The 21,396-nt window shown below is 42.8% G+C and overlaps 2 protein-coding genes across 5 annotated transcripts; one reads left to right on the top strand and one right to left on the bottom strand.

The window, feature by feature from the left end:
- The first annotated feature begins 297 nt into the window (after window positions 1-297).
- On the top strand, window positions 298-3,748 carry LOC143911813 (CUE domain-containing protein 1). Of its 4 annotated transcripts, none has more exons than XR_013260592.1 (5): window positions 298-534; window positions 1,215-1,502; window positions 1,570-1,856; window positions 2,037-2,637; window positions 2,923-3,747. XR_013260592.1 is itself a non-coding variant. In XM_077430868.1 (4 exons), exons 2-4 carry the CDS (start codon window positions 1,225-1,227, stop codon window positions 2,183-2,185), a joined length of 714 nt encoding a protein of 237 aa, XP_077286994.1. In that variant the 5' UTR covers window positions 298-534; window positions 1,215-1,224; the 3' UTR covers window positions 2,186-3,748. The 4 variants fall into 4 exon arrangements, 2 of the variants coding, with proteins under 2 accessions (XP_077286994.1, XP_077286993.1); XR_013260593.1 differs by having other exon boundaries at window positions 303-591; XM_077430868.1 differs by having other exon boundaries at window positions 2,037-3,748.
- Window positions 3,691-10,671, bottom strand: LOC143911812 (lysosomal-associated transmembrane protein 4A). The gene is made up of 6 exons (XM_077430866.1): window positions 10,540-10,671; window positions 9,708-9,825; window positions 9,394-9,586; window positions 9,171-9,309; window positions 5,241-5,397; window positions 3,691-5,164 (listed from the first exon to the last, which is right to left on the bottom strand). The coding sequence occupies exons 2-6, from the start codon at window positions 9,810-9,812 to the stop codon at window positions 4,862-4,864; spliced, it is 897 nt and encodes a 298-aa protein (XP_077286992.1). The 5' UTR covers window positions 9,813-9,825; window positions 10,540-10,671; the 3' UTR covers window positions 3,691-4,861.
- Window positions 10,672-21,396: the final 10,725 nt, after the last annotated feature.

Below are 21,396 nucleotides of genomic sequence, written 5' to 3'. Positions count from 1 at the left end.
TTCTGAAATAAAAAAAACTACGATTTCAATTAAAAAATCATGATGGCATTAATATATATAGTTTCAGTGCAGTTTTGATGTTTCAGAGTCAATATGAATCGAACTAGACTAATGCTAGCGTAATGAAATACTCAGTTTCCGACGTATAGATAAATTTCTATAGATAAAATACGGAATATTTGGCAATGAAAAAACTACATAGCAATGATGTTTTCATGGCAAAAAACGTGCACTTGAATGATTTTTTAAAAAGGTGCGCAAAGATGGCAAGTAATGGTGCAGTTGGCGATGTTTTGCGCAGTGGTTTTCGCTTTGCTTATTGACAGTAGGAGTTGAAGGTGTTTCGTATCCGGTTCCGGTTGTGGGGCGCGAGCCGCGGAAGACTGCGCCGCGCCCCCACCCACTCGCCTACCCTCAACCAACCAACCAACCCCCATCGCTAAGCCCATCAGATCAGATTTGAATAGGCCTCTATTCAATATCTAATTGGAAGACAATTCACTTCCACCTCATTCAATCATATCATATACCTAGGTCTTAATTTCATTCAACAGTATAAATCACTAGGATGAGCTGAAAATTTGCCAACAGGTCATGAAGTTTGATGAATATTTTCTCAATATTCCTTTTGAGTACATTCTTTAACCGTTTGCCCGCAGCCGTCTGTAGCGCGGCTGTCTTCCATAGAATTTCTGAACTTTGCACGGGATTTTGAGGCTTATATGCGCCTATTTCAACTGTTTTAAGGTTCAAAATTGGTTGAATATACTACTGAGAGTTGAATGCCAACTATTCAATTTGTTTAAAATGAATATATACCAGTCAAAATTAGTTTTTTGTGGAACCATACTGAAACCTCGTTTATGTGACGTCACGTCTTCATACAATTATGAAGAATGATTATTTGAAAATTAATCCAAAACTACGAGATGTATTATGTATTTTATTGTTTAAAATAATACTTTGTGTGTTAATTACCATATCTGGTTACTTGAGTCTATATTAAAATCTATATTTAAGGTCAAAAACTCGATTGCCAAATTCGCGAAAAAGGTGCCGCGTACGGGGCTTGTTTGCTATATTTATTACCGCGGGCAATGGGTTAAGAACGAATTAAAACTCAATACGACTTTCTGAAAAATTTTCATCTTGCCGGTTGGCCAGTTCGACTCCAACCATATTATACTATAATATGTTTCATATTGTCATTTCAGAATCAACGCAATGGCATCTACTATGCAATTAGAATTCACTCAGGCAATGTCCGATTTCAAGACAATGTTTCCGGAAATGGACGACGACGTGATCGAAGCTGTCTTGAGGGCAAATATGGGAGCCGTAGACGCAACTATAGATCAATTACTAGCGATGAGCACGGATAATCAAAACGAAAAGCTGAGGAACGAGATTGAAAAGGACGAAACTGGACGGCCCATATTAAAATCCCCCATCTCCCAAACTGACCCTGTAGATAAATCTAGTGCTCCTAAAGAATCTAAAAGGTATACTCGATACGTTCATATGTATGTCTGTTCGCGTTGTTATGTTAATGTTTATAATTTGTCGTAGTGAACAAATACCGCTACGCGTTCAGCACAGTTGGAAGCCTCCGCTTTTAGGTCCGTTGCCTGCAAATTTTCTAAGGTGTCCGACGGGACTCGCAGACTCCTCTGATAATACTGATCTCGAAGATGAGAAGATTGCACTTTTTTTACAAAACGAAGAGTTTATGGCGGAGCTGCGTTGGAATCAAGATTTTTTATGCGCTTTAGATAAAGAACAAGGTCACAATACTAATAAGAAAGGACAAGACGAAGAGGCTGATTTCAAAGAAAGACTTAAAAATATGGGAAAATGTAACTATATATATATAATATAATAACTACTGAATAGTAGTTGGCCAGTCGGATTTTAAAATTAAACTACAGTAAATATGTAACTACTAATCAGTACATGGTTTTACAATCATTTTGAATCCAAGTGAGCAATTACTACTGACCAGACAATTAATCTGCTTTTTGTATTGACATTTTCAGTATCAAGGAAAAAATTCTCACAGTTAACGAAAGTATTCACATGGCAAGGTAGCAAACGAAATGCAACGGCTACTGGACTTTTGCAGGAAGAAGCGAGCGACGACGAAGATAGACCATCACAATCTCACACTAGTAGTGCTCAAAAATAAAACTTTGCTGTTAAATATATATATGTATAATTATGTAACTGTTGTACATCTTGAAACGTCGTATAAAATGGCAATCATATTTGTAAGATGGACTATTATCAAAAACGGCCAGTCGGATGTATCATTTTTTATTAGATTGTGGATGCATTTTGTCCAACAAAACTCCAATGAGAAATGGCTTGTCTTCCTTTTGTCTCATTTGATAGACATTTTTTATACTTAGCGTCGCTCGTGTTTATCTCGTTTGTACAATTATTTTTTGCATTATACATTAGTATGTCTTAGTGAATTTGATTAACTACAAATATACAATGAATATAAATAATTAAACATACAAATTTATTACGACGAATAACGAATTTTGATGTCTCTATACAAAGTAAATAGTTTGTCTTGTTTTTTTTTTGTTATATTTCGATTATATTAAGGTTGTGGCTATTTGCAGATACTATGTCTGCGAATTATTGGATATTTGCAGGTACTATATCTGCGAATTATTGGCTATTTGCAGGTACTTGCAGGCTTGTACTTGTATGTAGGTAGTATACGTTGTATATGATAATAATTTTCTAACAATTAATAATATTAACTAATTTGGATTATATTTTTTACTCTACGTAACTTTACGAGTTCGAACTAAATTCTAAGAGGTTTAAAACAAAATTTTAACAGTAAACACGCTGACAGTGACAGTTTACGCGCATACGCATGAGGCTTTGCGCCTGTCGTAGATATAGTACCTGCAAATAGCCACAACCTTATATTAATGTTATATAAATTCCATTAATGCAATGTTGGCAAACAAATCAAATTAATTTGTCAAATATATTATACGCTGATTATCAGAACTATTGTGATATGTGCTTGTTGCCATATAATTAAAATTTATTTATTTGTTAGTTTTATATCTAGTCTGGTGATGTTTGGTCATTTAAAATTATCTTTTATCTGTCTTGTAAGGAACATTGAAAAAGTGTACACATGGATTTGCCGTTAAATCTAGAAAAATCCAACAAATTCTGAATGCAAACTGTAATTCTTAGCGCCGGTGATTCTAAAAATATAATAGTATATTTTAATTTATTAATTTAGTTAACTAAAATCAGTTAAAAAATAGCACTTTTCGCTATAGAATGCTTGACCGTAAATAGGATACTGATTTTTCTAATACAATTCAAAATTTGCCTTACTTTATGGGATTTTCCTCAGTATGCTTGTATTTTTAAACAAAATTTCTGTGATAATATTATATTCTGTAAGAAATTTTTAAATAATATGGTTTAAAGTTATCCAAAATGTTACGAACGCTTGTAGTCGAATCACTCACCCATTCCAAATTAAAATCAATAGACATTCGAAATATATTAATACTTCACATAGTCGTTTCTTGTAGACATACCAAAGATCTTCAATGATATTTATTAGTATATATATATATGACGACGGAGACTAAATCTGATTTCGTCGAGGGGTTAAGTAAGATTTTATATACGTATTTATGTTTTAACATTTTTATTGGTACATTTAAATTTTCATCTATAATTGAATAAAATATTAACATCAATTTACAGAATATTTATTTTATAATAATCAATCACTCGTCGACATTAAGTTTACTTTCAATGGAGTTGTAATTTTGCCGTAACGATCGAAAAAGGCAAAAATTGGTCCACTTCATATCATCCTACCGAAAAGAACTTTAAAAATAATATCCAATCATTTTTTTTAATAAATACATATACATATATATAATATATATAAATTGTAGTATATCACACACACATTAAAGATTTGCATTAATCAGTAAAAGGAATCCAATTAGTTTGAATTTTAAGATAGAGTTTACGTTGCAGACAATTTACTTAACTATGACTTTGATTATTCTCAGTTATAGAACCTCAGATCTAATTAAAGAGACTTAAAACTACATTTAAAACTAACATGTTCCATACAATTTAATTTTCTATACATATATGCGAGTCAAAACATTCATGCATTTAAATTGATACGACGATGAGAGAAATTAAATTCAAAGAACAATTATGGAATCATTGCTTAATGCAAACTAATAAATAAATCAAATTTAAACTTTTCCAATATCAGCGGCAAGAACAAATTAAACCCTGAAAACAATTAAATGTGTATACAAATTTTACACAAAAGACCATCCATAAAAATAATGGAAAAAAAAATACACTACATGTATTATTATATAATATAATATATTTAAATACAAGTGCATAAACAAAATCATATGTATGTATTTAACAAATTTGTGGCTAGTCAGATAGTGCATGACAACTAATATAGAACCGTCAGTTGCGAAAACACATGATAAATCAGACTGAAGTCTTTTCGTAGTCTGCGCATGCCAAAATCACAGACAATCTTAATCTGTCCGGTTTATTCAAAGAAAATAACAATATATTGTGCAAATGAATAAAACAACAACAGATAAAAAAAATACATACTGCAAGTGTATAATTGAATCATTTAAATGCAATCTTATATATTTGAAACTTTAGATTCTTAAAACCCACACGCTTGCAGCAGTACGAGGCCATTTTTAAGGACGGTGTGCTCTCAAAAAGACGAATTTCATTAATTTTCCCACACTTTAATAAGACTATACAAGAATAATATAAAGAAAAATAACAGAACAAATACAAAAAAAAATTAAACAGCTGGAGTTGTGCGAGCGATTGGCTGCGACACGGCAATATTATCCAGTGGTGGAGTGGCGGGAGCTTCCAGCAAATGAGCGGTCGCCATCTGGTACGAGGGTGGTGGCACTTGCTTCAGGGCTTCTTCGTAGTCGGGCAATGGTGCTGGGGTCAGACCGGGTGCGGGAGGAGAGCCTGCAGACCTGACGCGCTGGCTTCCGGTGATCATGGCCGGGTACGGCAACAATGAGCGCAGGGCGTGCTGACGCATAGTCAGATACTTGTAGCAGCGCCAGACGATATTTATGCAATACGCCTGAAATACAAGATTGCGATGATGTAGCGATACGACGATTGTGTGTGATTGTTAGGGTTTATTAGTCGTAAATTACTTTTATGACCACGGCGCTGATGAAAGCAAACATTACGAGAAAGGTAAGCATAGTCGGTGAGAGTTGTAGCAGTTGGTTCCGCCATGGCACGTGGCGAGACTCGGCGACGAGACGATGCACAGAACGCAGATAGCAGAGATATCCGGTGGCAGTCAAACTGTAAATATACATGATATAATACATATCAAGTTAATCTGAATTCTTTGACCATTATTAAACGTTCGCCATATGGAAGCATTGGGCGACAAGTCTGTAGCGCGGCTATCTTCCATAGAATTTATGAACTTTGCACGGGATTTTGAGCCTTATATGCGCCTATTTCAACTGTTTTAAGGTTCAAAATTGGTTGAATATATTACTGAGAGTTGAATGCCATCTATTCAATTTGCATAAAATGAATATACACCAGTCAAAAATTAGTTTTTTGTGGAACTATACTGAAACCTCGTTTATGTGACGTCACGTCTTCATACAATTATGAAGCATGATTATTTGACAATTAATCCAAAACTACGAGATATATTATGTATTTTATTGTTTAAAATAATACTTTGTGTTTTAATTAACGTATCTGGTTACTTGAGTAAATATTAAAATCTGTATTTAAGGTCGAAAACTCGATTGCCAAATTCGCGAACAAGCCGCGTACAGGGCTTGTTCGCTATATTTATGCCGCAAGCAAAGGGTTCAAAAATAGTCGAGTAAGTGTTATACACCTGATTACACTGAGTGACACAAAAAAATTACTGTAGCTGAGACTTGATCAATCTTTACTAAGGTTGTGAGACCCACTGAATTCAAATATGACAATGATTTTTGGTGGCTTGCTCTTGTTAACTTGTTTGAATGCTGACCAACGCCGATCGGCGTTTTGCCAACTAGTTTATGAGCCTGAAATATGCTGATGGTCGTTGTATTTTGAGTATGTAAAAAATAAACAAGAATACTACCTGCTAAGCGTTTCCAGGTAGCATTGAACATGGGTCGTGTAATCCGTGTCAATGCTTATAAAGACGGGTTTGCACCGGAATTTCTGAATTTATAACCGTAGCAGAATTTCTCAATGGAAATCCCTAGCTGCCGAGTATTTTAGATTGTGGCTTGGCATTGTGAGCATTACATTTTAACAACAATGAAGAAGATGCTACTAGTTTCGGAAACATACATTCATTAATAGACTTCTTTTGTTTATTTTATATTGTTGCAAGATATGTTACACCTTTACAAAACTCGAAATCCTCAGCGGTAGTGATCTAGGGTTTGTTTGTATTGGCTACAATTTTTATACCTGCTTTCAATTAGGTTTCTCAATAATTTTAGTTGGAAATGTTGGCGAAATTTTCAGCATGATGGACTTTCAACAGAATAGACGTCAGCACTCAAAGGGTTAAGAGGGTGACACGACAAAATTTCACTCGCGCGACAACTGGCTCACGGAATTATTAAAATAGCGTACAAAAACGTTATTTTTTTTACACAATAATTATTCCAAAACTCAATTAAACGTATCGTGACTAAAGAACACACTATCCTATCACAGATAAATAAATAAAATTATTCTAATAAATTACTCTAAATAAACTCTTAACCGGAACCGGTTAGGAGTTATGAGCGTTTAAAAACATGGGCAATTTATACAGATTTTTGGCATCAAGACAACAAAAGCCAAAAATATGTAAAAATTGCAATTTGTTAAACGCTGATATCTCCTAAACGAGAGCAAGCCAGCAAAACATATTGTCATATTCGGATTCAGTGGGTCAAACTTAGTAAAGATTGATTGCACAATGCATCGCAAATACTCAACAGTGTACTTAAAAAATAGTGTATCATTGAATATTCGTTAGTGTGTACGTAACGATTAGCTGGATTAGCCTCACCGCACCTGTACGTATCCAGATAATGGGGTAGGCACGGGGGTCTGGTCGAGTATGGGATTAGTCTCACCGATAGCAGAGGGTGTGCTCTGCAACCTGTCCTTTAAATAGATTCGATACTCTTTAGCGAGCGACTGTCCATATGGACTTCCCGAGTAGGAAGAGCAAATACTGTGAATCAATTGTGACCTTTGATTTGGATTCTGAATCCACCCATATGCAACGCTTTAATACATGTGTATTTTTTTGGTATTAGATGCCTTTGAAATGTGGTGCTGGAGGCGGATGTTGCGCATTCCACGGACCCAAGATGCACGAACGTCTCCATCATCAAAAAGCTGGTAGTTTCAAAGACTCCACAATATGTAAAAGGATTATTTTTTACTTTGGGCACATTGCCCGAAAGAATGGAGAATATCGAGTAGCTGGTAGTCTTGAAAGAAGGCGAGCGAGAGGACAGTCTCCCACAAGATGGTCAGATCAAATCAAAGAACTGACGGAATCGTCCGTAAACACTACATTTAACTTGGCACAGGACCGGAAAGATTGGAGGGGGATCGTCTACCGGATCCCAGACGACAGGAATGACTATGACGCTCAGCATTGAGCATAATAAGAAGGAAGAAGTATTTTTTCCTTGATGCAGACAAACACGAATGTAAAATGTTTCGTTAACAATAAGCTCAATCTGCTACAGACAAGCTCTATGTTATAACCAAATACTTTACCAAATACCAAATACTAGGTTTAAAATAATAATTTAACATCCTTAATACTGTCCTCAAAGTAGTTATCAAAGGTTTTGTAAATAAAGTTAAAGCTGTTTTCATCAACAAAAATGTTGAAAGTAATTCGCAATAATATAGAGAAATCTCAAGGTGAAAGACTGGAGATAATTTTTCATTGAATTGACCAAAATAATTAGTCAGCCTTGGTGGTTTGTGATAATACTAATCACTTGGTGGTGACCGGGTTTGATCCCTAAGTTGACCTCGATCGAAAATAGTTGATTCGAGTATTTCTATAGTGCTGCTGGTCAAACTTGGATATTTGTGATTTAACCGTTTGCCCGCGGCCGTCTTCTATGGAAGCTTTTCGCGACAAGTCTGTAGCGCGGCCGTCTTCCATAGAATTTATGAACTTTGCACGGGATTTTGAGCCTTATATGCGCCTATTTCAACTGTTTTAAGGTTCAAAATTGGTTGAATATACTACTGCGAGTTGAATGCCATCTATTCAATTTGCTTAAAATTCATATATACCAATCAAAATTAGTTTTTTGTGGAACCATACTGAAACCTCGTTTATGTGACGTCACGTCTGTTGAACAATGGCGACGATACGTCTCAACTGTATGAACAATGATCATTTGACAATTAAGCCAAAAATACGAGATATATTATGTATTTTATTGTTTAAAATAATACTTTATGTGTTAATTAGCATATCTGGTTACTTGAGTAAATATTAAAATCTGTATTTAAGGTCGAAAACTCGATTGCCAAATTCGCGAAAAAGGTGCCGCGTACAGGGCTTGTTCGCTATATTTATTACCGCGGGCAAAGGGTTAAATATGATTTCAAAAATGTACATTAAATACAAGTTTAATATGTGTCGCTCTGGAGAGACCCAGAATGGCATCATGGGAAGATGAAAAAATTCTATTAAAAAATGCTTGAAATTGACATACATAAAATTACAAATTCTGCTCATTTTTCATTCAAATGAAAAACTAGCTTAGGTTCAATGAATTTCGCCCAACCGGTTAAGATCTCAAGTTATTTCGCTGAACCGATACAAATTCGCATTGCATGCAAATTCGAATTTGTCGCGTCAACTAGTGTAACAAACTCCGATGCGAGCATTTTTGTCGTTGTATTACAATACACGTTTCTAAGCCATAGTCAGATAGTTGCAACAAAATGTACAAACATGATATAAAAACAATTATCATAAACATGTAGATAAAATTCAAATTCCACAGATTGTTGTGTGACACGTTGTCGTCACATCAAAAGAAGAAAAATTACAGAATAAACCTCGAATTCCTTACACAGTGATAGCAAAATCAAACAATTGTAGACAAAAGAAGGGCAGCAGATGAGTGGGCCTGCCCTGAACAGCTCCGTAAACCAACATAATATTTATCGTCAAGGTACAAAAAGTGACCAAAGCCCCCATATCAACATCGTCTGAAACAAATACAATACGACAGTAAATAAAAAGCAATACATACACACACACACACTGCAGCAAAACAATGCAAATATACTAACGATACACGAGAGAATGAGGACGGTGGTTGGTGTACGGATGGGCCGGGTGATCGATGTTGCTGAGCGGAGTCGGCAACGGAGCCGGGGGCTCTTCACCCATGGGCACGATGGCCCCCTCATTCTGCAGACGCTTCAACAGTTCCGGCTCGCGCAAAATCACAGCCAGCACGACCAAAGCCGCCGCATGCAACAACTGCAAATAAAACATTGTTTGGTTTAGAATTAAGCGAGCGTACTCGTATATATATTGACACGGCAAACCGGCGGCCGTCGAATTCGCACCGCAAACACGGTCACACAGAATTCAGTATTACCAGATGCCAAACTCCGAGCACGATAGTCCCGGTGCGAACATGCAGACACAGACAGCAGCGCCATTCTCCGTGCTCCGATCCCAACTTGGGACGCAGTCTCAACATGACGACAAACTATCTGGAACACGAAAAGAAATAAATTCCATCATCAATTGAGAACAATTTATTTGTATTGACCTTGATCCTGCGTTAAACAAATTGAGATAAGCCACAAGGCGGCGCTTTTAACACACACGTATTTAAAATTATCTACAGTTAATAAAGAATTCCATATAATTTTCACATATAACAACGACTGGTACTGTTAAGGAGCGAGATGAGTCACCATATGCAAGCAGTCCGATGAAATAGTGACCATATGCACTCAATATGCTCCTATGGATCTATACGTATGATTAAACTACATACAAAGAATAGCATTGAAAGACATATGTATTAATATATAAGTGCAATGCTCAATCCATTGCGCTCTGTATAGGGGTAGAGTAGATAACAATAAGCTGATCGATTTGTGTATACAAGTGTTTTGCCAACAAATGTGACATTGTTTGCAGTGCAGCCTGTCACATTAAATGCGTGTGTGTGTGTGTGTGTGTGTGTATCGTTGGAGAAATTGAATATAAACATGACAGGTATGAAGATGATTGATAAGGAAAGTGATTGTGAGTGGGAGTGGGGAGAGGGAAAATGTGAAACAATATGTCGGTTTGATGGAGATTGCAAATACGATTTATATTAGCGCTTGAGCAAACGAAACGAAACAAAACAATCAGCAGCTGGTGGAAGTGGTCGAGGAATGAGGGTCAGCGATTGGCCAATGGAAAGGTCATACCTTCACTGGGTAGGGCAGCGATGCACTGTACGAGTGGCGAGTGATGATGGGCGAGTGGCGAGCGACGAGCAGCGAATGCACTTGCGCCGTTCTGCTTCTGCGCCCTCGCCTTCGTCTGGGCTGGGAGTGGGAGAGGACAATGCTGGCAATGCTGCCACCCCACGGCTCACGTTTATTCAGGCATTCAGTATTGCTACGTACACCGTGGATTAAGCGAATAGAATCCCAGAGACTGTGACCGTTCGAGGATTATCTATTAACGGATTAACTAAGTGCATACCGTGCGACCGGTATACGTGGTTTCAAGGATTAGCGACAGGCTAAGTGCAAGTAAGCTAAACAATGATTGCACTTCTCAGAACGACTGACCCATACCGTGGGAAGACATATCCGAATACGTGACTTGACTATACAATTGGTTATGGAGGATGAACGAATGAGACGACTGGCATGTTAATGCACGTGTTTATTATATGACAGCTGAAGACAGAGTGAGTAGTGGCTCTCCGAACCCAGCCGGGTTGGTCCCCACTCGCAGGAAGGCAACCAAACTCGGCCATGTCGTATAAGCGAGCCGCCACAAGGTAAACAAATTAGACGTCGAAGATGTCCTGAGAGATCTATCCCTTATAAGGCGATACTTTAGGGTGTGACCAGTTTTCTCGTGACCAGTTTTAGTGTGACGGGTGATCACGTGTGACCGATCTAGAGCGACTGGTTGTCCTGTGACTGGTTCACATATGACTAGTAGTCCGTTTACCACGAACTATCATATTGTTACGTACGCCGCGGATTAAGCGAATAGAATCCCAGAGACTAGGTGATCGTTCAAGGGTTATCTGTTATCGGATTAACTATGTAAGTGCTTGCACTTACTTCCAGGATTATATCTGGACTCTAAGTGCATTTAGGCTAAACAATGTGTTCCGACCAAGTCTTCATGGTCAGCTTTCGTGGCGTTACGACCAAAGGAGCCGTTTTGGAGGGAGATCGGCGCCGAGCGCGCGTCCCCGCCTCCTATTCGTTTTCCGCTTCGGTCGAGTGAACATCTCTGTTCGCTACCGAGTTTGTTCCCACCACCGAGTCCCAATCAGCTCAGCCTGGATCGGCAGACGATACTGGAAGTACAGCTTCAGTATACGTCCGGTGAGAAGTGAGGAAATCCTGGTCTTTCTTCGTCGAAGTCAGATCACGTAGTCACGTGAGGAGTGAGGTTATCATAACCTCTCGAACACGTGCGCGCTAATTTCACGACGGACTCCCCCCCCCCTGCTTATTCTCTGTTTTTATACATATATAAAATACAGTCACCATACAAACAGAATTACAACCTGTTTTTATTATTATACAATTTCCCCCCTTTTTCCACATCACGCATCCCACGCACATTACGAAGGAGAAAGGGACATAGCAGAGCAGCCGACATCAGCAGAGACCAGACCACCGACGACGAAGGAAGGCACCTTGAGGAAACCAGCCCCGCCCACGCTTACCACGAGCTTCTACAAAACCGACTTCCGGGGTGCTCTCGAGTTGAACATCCCTGGAGTCTGTACATTTTGGTCCTTCGATTCCGTATGTCTTCAGAGCTGGTCTTCCAACGTCGTCGAATCCAGGTTGGTCGTAATTAGCATTTTTCTGTTGTTGTTGCTATTTTTTTGGTCGTCAACGTCCATTTTGTTTTTTCCCGCGTCCATTTTTTCCTTTGTTTGATTTCGTCGCATTTCAATAATGGCGTCTTTGAGTACGCTTAAAAATACGCGGAAAAGAATTCGCGCTCGGTTAACGAGAAACGCGAATCAATTGGGGGACGATCTGAGCATCTTCAGCTCAGAATCAGGCTCGAAACAATCAGACCATTACTGTCTGAATTCGAAGCGATCCAAGCTCAGATAAACGAGCTGGACCAAGAAGAGGCGCAGGCCTCCGAATCCGTCGTGGACCTATTTGATAGGGAGCATATGGCCGCCTTCGTGCGATGCACCGAAGCAATCAATTTGCGTGAGCCGCAATTGAGCGCTTCACCGTTAGATGGCGCTAACCTCACAATGTCACCTGTACCGCAATCAAATTCGGCAATAAAATTGCCCCGTTTGGAGTTGCCCACCTTCGAAGGCAACGTCCAAAATTGGCCGCTTTTTTCACAACGCTTCTTGGCCGCTATGGCCGGCGAGAGTTCGCAAATCGCCCGGTTCCAATACTTACTAGGAAGCCTAAAAGGAGAGCCCCAACGTTTAGTTGACGGCCTGGAATTAGCTTCAGATTCATTTACGAGCGCGTGGTCCATTTTGGATCAACGCTATAACAACAAAAAAATTGTTGTTCAGTATCACCTTCAGGCATTGCTTGAAGCCGAGCCAGTCGTGAGCAACAATCACGTCAGTCTGCGTCGTCTCATAGATGATGCCAACATGCATGTACGTGCGCTCGTTAACTTGGGCGTCCGGGTCGAGACCTGGAACGAGATTCTGGTGATGTTTATCACCAGAAAACTCGACCGGAGTACACTTCTGCAATGGGAGCTTCAGACTCCCAAGTATGAAGACTGCACGTTTAGCAAAATAATGCATTTTCTAACGTGCCAGTGCCAATCGATGGCAAATGCCGACTTCGTCTTAAAAGGCGAGTCGAATCCTCGACCAAGAACCATTACGAATCCGAAGGCAGCAGTTCTGCATGTGAGGAGGGAACGCCCCTCCTGCATCAGTTGCAGCGGAAGTCATTCTCTGCTAGCCTGTCCATCATTCCGCCAAATGAGCGGTGATGAGCGTAGGTCGAACGCCATAAAACGTCGACTATGTCTCAACTGCTTGAGGCCAGGGCACATAGTTCACGCGTGCCAAACAAAGCAGAGATGCTTCAAATGCGGTCATGCCCATCACACCATGTTACATGACTCAACTCCATACCAAACTTCGCCTTCAAATAAGGCCAAACATTATCGGAGCCCCAAGAAATCAGAGAACGCCAAACCCGTAAAATCATCGTTGGTTTTACACTCGGTGAGACGCGTATCGCCTTCTCACGCCCGAACTGTCCTGTTATCCACCGTGGAAGTACAAGTTCGCGGCGGAGATGGGCGTTCGCACAAGGTTCGAGCATTGTTAGATAACGGCTCCGAACTCAACCTCATCTCTGAAGACTTAAGAAGGCGACTCGCCTTAAAGTCGAAAAGGATGGACGTCAACCTGGTAGGAATAGGTTCAAATAGGACGTCCATTACTAGTGGCGCGGTAATTCGAATTCTACCGCGCATCCCCAATCAGGGCTCCAGTGTTGATCTCGATTGCGCAATCATGCCCGAGATCGCGAATCAACTTCCATCGCGCAACGTGTCCGAGATTCGGAGCCATTTGCCGCTTCATCTCCCCCTTGCCGATCCGTCATTCGATATTCCCGGTACAGTGGATATGGTGATAGGCAGCGACGCCTATCATGCGATGTTACGCAATGGCAAACGTACCATTTTAGTTCCCTCCAAGTCACGCGGTGACAGAGGAGGACGCATCGCGATGATGAATACAGCTTTCGGCTGGATATTGGGCGGCTCTCTAGAAGCGCCCACAGTTTCAAGCGATTCTCGGAATTGCCATCACACAACGGGTCGTGATCCGTTATCTTGTTTTGGCGCGAGACGTCCAGTCAAGACAGTTACGCGTCCCCTGGACGAATCGCGTATTTCCGCGGTACGAAGATTCCGCTTGCCGAAGCGCAATGTACCCGCGCCCTTTAACCCTCGCATCTTTCGACCTTCCCAACCCAGCTCCCATAACTCCTGGCCAGTTCCTAGTTGGCGCACCACTAGTTGCGCAACAGCAGGAGGATCTGGTCGATCAGCCCGGAGCGAGGGTGCTACCACACCAGCACATGCAGCAGCGGCCCCTGGCAGACAGGGGCACAGGAGTAGGTCCTACTACTCCTCCATCAGCAACACCAAGCGAGCAGTCCGGCGAGTAGCTCGACTGCCAGTCGAGCAGCACTCAGTGAATTTGTGCAACGGTGTGGCGAACGTTCATAACGTCCCACATTAAAGTTGGCGCGTTGTTTGTATCTGTGTTGTGGATTCAGTTTATGTGTTTTAACTTAAGTTTTTGAGTTGCTTTTCTTTTATGCTTCTCTTGTTGGTTTGATTGGTGCTTTGTAATAGAGCTATCAGGATAGATTGGGACATATAACGATTGAACAATATTGTTACCTAGCATTGGTGTTGGTTATTTGTTGGTGTTTTGGTTGTTTGTTTGTCTATTTTTTGTTTGTTTCTTGCCGGCTTAGTCAGCTGCTTATGTAGGATGGGAAATTGACGATGGACTAATGTTATTTTGTTTGCTGACTGGGTTATTTGTTGTGTTGTTTTTTGTTTTTTTTTGTTTTTTTTTTGCTTATTTGCTTGGTTTTTGTGTATTTCATTAGTCGCTTGTGCACCATTAATTCTTATTTGTTTTGGAATTCGATCCTCTGACTTCCAACGGGGGGAGTATGTTCCGACCAAGTCTTCATGGTCAGCTTTCGTGGCGTTACGACCAAAGGAGCCGTTTTGGAGGGAGATCGGCGCCGAGCGCGCGTCCCCGCCTCCTATTCGTTTTCCGCTTCGGTCGAGTGAACATCTCTGTTCGCTACCGAGTTTGTTCCCACCACCGAGTCCCGATCAGCTCAGCCTGGATCGGCAGACGATACTGGAAGTACAGCTTCAGTATACGTCCGGTGAGAAGTGAGGAAATCCTGGTCTTTCTTCGTCGAAGTCAGATCACGTAGTCACGTGAGGAGTGAGGTTATCATAACCTCTCGAACACGTGCGCGCTAATTTCACGACGGACTCCCCCCCCCCCTGCTTATTCTCTGTTTTTATACATATATAAAATACAGTCACCATACAAACAGAATTACAACCTGTTTTTATTATTATACAATTTCCCCCCTTTTTCCACATCACGCATCCCACGCACATTACGAAGGAGAAAGGGACATAGCAGAGCAGCCGACATCAGCAGAGACCAGACCACCGACGACGAAGGAAGGCACCGTGAGGAAACCAGTCCCGCCCAAGCTTACCACTAGCTATCTCAGAAAACCGACTTCGGGGGTGCTCTCGAGTTGAACATCCCTGGAGTCTGTACACACAACATTGGGTCTTCCCGTACCGATTCTGAGAAAAAACTAATAACGGTCATTGTGTACAGACTCCAGGGATGTTCAACTCGAGAGCACCCCGGAAGTCGGTTTTGTAGAAGCTCGTGGTAAGCGTGGGCGGGGCTGGTTTCCTCAAGGTGCCTTCCTTCGTCGTCGGTGGTCTGGTCTCTGCTGATGTCGGCTGCTCTGCTATGTCCCTTTCTCCTTCGTAATGTGCGTGGGATGCGTGATGTGGAAAAAGGGGGGAAATTGTATAATAATAAAAACAGGTTGTAATTCTGTTTGTATGGTGACTGTATTTTATATATGTATAAAAACAGAGAATAAGCAGGGGGGGGGGAGTCCGTCGTGAAATTAGCGCGCACGTGTTCGAGAGGTTATGATAACCTCACTCCTCACGTGACTACGTGATCTGACTTCGACGAAGAAAGACCAGGATTTCCTCACTTCTCACCGGACGTATACTGAAGCTGTACTTCCAGTATCGTCTGCCGATCCAGGCTGAGCTGATCGGGACTCGGTGGTGGGAACAAACTCGGTAGCGAACAGAGATGTTCACTCGACCGAAGCGGAAAACGAATAGGAGGCGGGGACGCGCGCTCGGCGCCGATCTCCCTCCAAAACGGCTCCTTTGGTCGTAACGCCACGAAAGCTGACCATGAAGACTTGGTCGGAACATACTCCCCCCGTTGGAAGTCAGAGGATCGAATTCCAAAACAAATAAGAATTAATGGTGCACAAGCGACTAATGAAATACACAAAAACCAAGCAAATAAGCAAAAAAATAACAAAAAAAAACAAAAAACAACACAACAAATAACCCAGTCAGCAAACAAAATAACATTAGTCCATCGTCAATTTCCCATCCTACATAAGCAGCTGACTAAGCCGGCAAGAAACAAACAAAAAATAGATAAACAAACAACCAAAACACCAACAAATAACCAACACCAATGCTAGGTAACAATATTGTTCAATCGTTATATGTCCCAATCTATCCTGATAGCTCTATTACAAAGCACCAATCAAACCAACAAGAGAAGCATAAAAGAAAAGCAACTCAAAAACTTAAGTTAAAACACATAAACTGAATCCACAACACAGATACAAACAACGCGCCAACTTTAATGTGGGACGTTATGAACGTTCGCCACACCGTTGCACAAATTCACTGAGTGCTGCTCGACTGGCAGTCGAGCTACTCGCCGGACTGCTCGCTTGGTGTTGCTGATGGAGGAGTAGTAGGACCTACTCCTGTGCCCCTGTCTGCCAGGGGCCGCTGCTGCATGTGCTGGTGTGGTAGCACCCTCGCTCCGGGCTGATCGACCAGATCCTCCTGCTGTTGCGCAACTAGTGGTGCGCCAACTAGGAACTGGCCAGGAGTTATGGGAGCTGGGTTGGGAAGGTCGAAAGATGCGAGGGTTAAAGGGCGCGGGTACATTGCGCTTCGGCAAGCGGAATCTTCGTACCGCGGAAATACGCGATTCGTCCAGGGGACGCGTAACTGTCTTGACTGGACGTCTCGCGCCAAAACAAGATAACGGATCACGACCCGTTGTGTGATGGCAATTCCGAGAATCGCTTGAAACTGTGGGCGCTTCTAGAGAGCCGCCCAATATCCAGCCGAAAGCTGTATTCATCATCGCGATGCGTCCTCCTCTGTCACCGCGTGACTTGGAGGGAACTAAAATGGTACGTTTGCCATTGCGTAACATCGCATGATAGGCGTCGCTGCCTATCACCATATCCACTGTACCGGGAATATCGAATGACGGATCGGCAAGGGGGAGATGAAGCGGCAAATGGCTCCGAATCTCGGACACGTTGCGCGATGGAAGTTGATTCGCGATCTCGGGCATGATTGCGCAATCGAGATCAACACTGGAGCCCTGATTGGGGATGCGCGGTAGAATTCGAATTACCGCGCCACTAGTAATGGACGTCCTATTTGAACCTATTCCTACCAGGTTGACGTCCATCCTTTTCGACTTTAAGGCGAGTCGCCTTCTTAAGTCTTCAGAGATGAGGTTGAGTTCGGAGCCGTTATCTAACAATGCTCGAACCTTGTGCGAACGCCCATCTCCGCCGCGAACTTGTACTTCCACGGTGGATAACAGGACAGTTCGGGCGTGAGAAGGCGATACGCGTCTCACCGAGTGTAAAACCAACGATGATTTTACGGGTTTGGCGTTCTCTGATTTCTTGGGGCTCCGATAATGTTTGGCCTTATTTGAAGGCGAAGTTTGGTATGGAGTTGAGTCATGTAACATGGTGTGATGGGCATGACCGCATTTGAAGCATCTCTGCTTTGTTTGGCACGCGTGAACTATGTGCCCTGGCCTCAAGCAGTTGAGACATAGTCGACGTTTTATGGCGTTCGACCTACGCTCATCACCGCTCATTTGGCGGAATGATGGACAGGCTAGCAGAGAATGACTTCCGCTGCAACTGATGCAGGAGGGGCGTTCCCTCCTCACATGCAGAACTGCTGCCTTCGGATTCGTAATGGTTCTTGGTCGAGGATTCGACTCGCCTTTTAAGACGAAGTCGGCATTTGCCATCGATTGGCACTGGCACGTTAGAAAATGCATTATTTTGCTAAACGTGCAGTCTTCATACTTGGGAGTCTGAAGCTCCCATTGCAGAAGTGTACTCCGGTCGAGTTTTCTGGTGATAAACATCACCAGAATCTCGTTCCAGGTCTCGACCCGGACGCCCAAGTTAACGAGCGCACGTACATGCATGTTGGCATCATCTATGAGACGACGCAGACTGACGTGATTGTTGCTCACGACTAGCTCGGCTTCAAGCAATGCCTGAAGGTGATACTGAACAACAATTTTTTTGTTGTTATAGCGTTGATCCAAAATGGACCACGCGCTCGTAAATGAATCTGAAGCTAATTCCAGGCCGTCAACTAAACGTTGGGGCTCTCCTTTTAGGCTTCCTAGTAAGTATTGGAACCGGGCGATTTGCGAACTCTCGCCGGCCATAGCGGCCAAGAAGCGTTGTGAAAAAAGCGGCCAATTTTGGACGTTGCCTTCGAAGGTGGGCAACTCCAAACGGGGCAATTTTATTGCCGAATTTGATTGCGGTACAGGTGACATTGTGAGGTTAGCGCCATCTAACGGTGAAGCGCTCAATTGCGGCTCACGCAAATTGATTGCTTCGGTGCATCGCACGAAGGCGGCCATATGCTCCCTATCAAATAGGTCCACGACGGATTCGGAGGCCTGCGCCTCTTCTTGGTCCAGCTCGTTTATCTGAGCTTGGATCGCTTCGAATTCAGACAGTAATGGTCTGATTGTTTCGAGCCTGATTCTGAGCTGAAGATGCTCAGATCGTCCCCCAATTGATTCGCGTTTCTCGTTAACCGAGCGCGAATTCTTTTCCGCGTATTTTTAAGCGTACTCAAAGACGCCATTATTGAAATGCGACGAAATCAAACAAAGGAAAAAATGGACGCGGGAAAAAACAAAATGGACGTTGACGACCAAAAAAATAGCAACAACAACAGAAAAATGCTAATTACGACCAACCTGGATTCGACGACGTTGGAAGACCAGCTCTGAAGACATACGGAATCGAAGGACCAAAATGTACAGACTCCAGGGATGTTCAACTCGAGAGCACCCCCGAAGTCGGTTTTCTGAGATAGCTAGTGGTAAGCTTGGGCGGGACTGGTTTCCTCACGGTGCCTTCCTTCGTCGTCGGTGGTCTGGTCTCTGCTGATGTCGGCTGCTCTGCTATGTCCCTTTCTCCTTCGTAATGTGCGTGGGATGCGTGATGTGGAAAAAGGGAGGAAATTGTATAATAATAAAAACAGGTTGTAATTCTGTTTGTATGGTGACTGTATTTTATATATTATGGAGGATGAACGAATGAGACGACTGGCATGTTAATGCACGTGTTTATTATATGACAGCTGAAGACAGAGTGAGTAGCAGCTGTCCGAACCCAGCCGGGTTGGTCCCCACTCGCAGGAAGGCAACCAAACTCGACCATGTCGTATAAGCGAGCCGCCACATCACTCCCCCCCCAGCATCAGCGATACCAAAATTACAAAGAAACAAATTTTACAAAAGAAAAAAAGTTATTGTTACACAAAAAGCAAAAAAATTATTGAGTGGGGAGAAAAAAATTATGTTGACGTGGGTCATCCGCTGTGTACATAGGTGTACCGCCCTGAATGGTCGGTAGATTCGAGGGCGGTGACGTCGCGAGCAGGACGGTGGGTGTTCCGATGGTCGCGCGATGCGATGCTGCGGCGGCGGCGCTCTTCCGAGGCTGATGTCGGTTGGTGGGGCGGCGGGGGCGGCAGGGGCATCGATGTGGTTGATGATACTCCGAGCTGGACTGTGAGTCGTTGTGGCTCGTGGAGGTGTTGTAGCGCTACCGCCCGTCTCGGCGTGACGACGCTCGTGGGGACGGACGGGGCCTTGATGATGATGATGATGATGATGGTGCTGAGGTGGTGTGTGATGAATCTTGTGGTGCTGGATGACCGTTCTATGTGTAGTGGATCGCGCATGACTCCACATCCAGCTGTCAAGATCGTCGTCTCATTCGCTCCCCCATTTTTTAAAGCACCTGTCATCGACGTTGGCTGGACGTCGGTAGGTAGGTAGGTAGGTAGGTAGCCGTGTCTGCTCGTTTATTGTCACCCGCGGGCCGCGACGCGCTCTGTTGATGGCGATGGGGGCGCGGCGGGTAGCTTCTCCCGCCTGACTCGGCGAGGCAGGGATGAGCGGCATGTTGAAATTGATCGAGGCTGCGTGGCTCGATGTCGGGGGTCACCAGTATGGAGGATGAACGAATGAGACGACTGGCATGTTAATGCACGTGTTTATTATATGACAGCTGAAGACAGAGTGAGTAGCAGCTGTCCGAACCCAGCCGGGTTGGTCCCCACTCGCAGGAAGGCAACCAAACTCGACCATGTCGTATAAGCGAGCCGCCACAATATGTATAAATACAGAGAATAAGCAGGGGGGGGGGGAGTCCGTCGTGAAATTAGCGCGCACGTGTTCGAGAGGTTATGATAACCTCACTCCTCACGTGACTACGTGATCTGACTTCGACGAAGAAAGACCAGGATTTCCTCACTTCTCACCGGACGTATACTGAAGCTGTACTTCCAGTATCGTCTGCCGATCCAGGCTGAGCTGATCGGGACTCGGTGGTGGGAACAAACTCGGTAGCGAACAGAGATGTTCACTCGACCGAAGCGGAAAACGAATAGGAGGCGGGGACGCGCGCTCGGCGCCGATCTCCCTCCAAAACGGCTCCTTTGGTCGTAACGCCACGAAAGCTGACCATGAAGACTTGGTCGGAACATTGTGGAAATACATATCCGAATACGTGACTATACAGTAGGTAAACAGATTAGACGTCCTGAGAGATCTACCCCTTATAAGGCGGTACGTAGGCGATATCATGTCATTCTGGACTGAGCACTGCCAGTGCGTGTATCTCCTTAATCATCAATAAATGCTGTGAAACGATTAAGGCCTTTTACTTGGATCCTCCACCCACCCCTACGCAACAGTATAATAAATTTCCGGTAAATGGATTATTGTGCAAATTGCGATAATTGCAAGCACAATAATCGTTGCCACAAAAATCGCGAATACGGAATATGTGGCACTCGAGTTGTCGTTTGTATAATATTTGCTTTCGATTGATGCAAATATTTGACTCGATTCGAACTTGTCGCAATCGGTGATGCAA

This window comes from Arctopsyche grandis, chromosome 5, assembly GCF_051622035.1.
Source record: "Arctopsyche grandis isolate Sample6627 chromosome 5, ASM5162203v2, whole genome shotgun sequence".
NCBI classification, from domain to species: domain Eukaryota; kingdom Metazoa; phylum Arthropoda; class Insecta; order Trichoptera; family Hydropsychidae; genus Arctopsyche; species Arctopsyche grandis.
The sequence above is the reverse complement of the archived record's forward strand: the minus strand, read 5'-3'. Positions and strand labels throughout refer to the sequence as shown.

Bases quoted from the DNA above. Each gene is read 5' to 3' on its own strand.
- LOC143911812 (XM_077430866.1), bottom strand. From the start codon at position 9,812: ATGTTGAGACTGCGTCCCAAGTTGGGATCGGAGCACGGAGAATGGCGC. The intron at 5,398-9,170 runs GTAAGGAATTCG...GTATATTTACAG, and splicing joins TTTGATTTTGCTATCACTGT to TTTGACTGCCACCGGATATC. The intron at 5,165-5,240 runs GTAATTTACGAC...CTTGTATTTCAG, and splicing joins TCAGCGCCGTGGTCATAAAA to GCGTATTGCATAAATATCGT.
- LOC143911813 (XM_077430868.1), top strand. From the start codon at position 1,225: ATGGCATCTACTATGCAATTAGAATTCACTCAGGCAATGTCCGATTTC. The intron at 1,503-1,569 runs GTATACTCGATA...AATTTGTCGTAG, and splicing joins GCTCCTAAAGAATCTAAAAG to TGAACAAATACCGCTACGCG. The intron at 1,857-2,036 runs GTAACTATATAT...TGACATTTTCAG, and splicing joins ACTTAAAAATATGGGAAAAT to TATCAAGGAAAAAATTCTCA.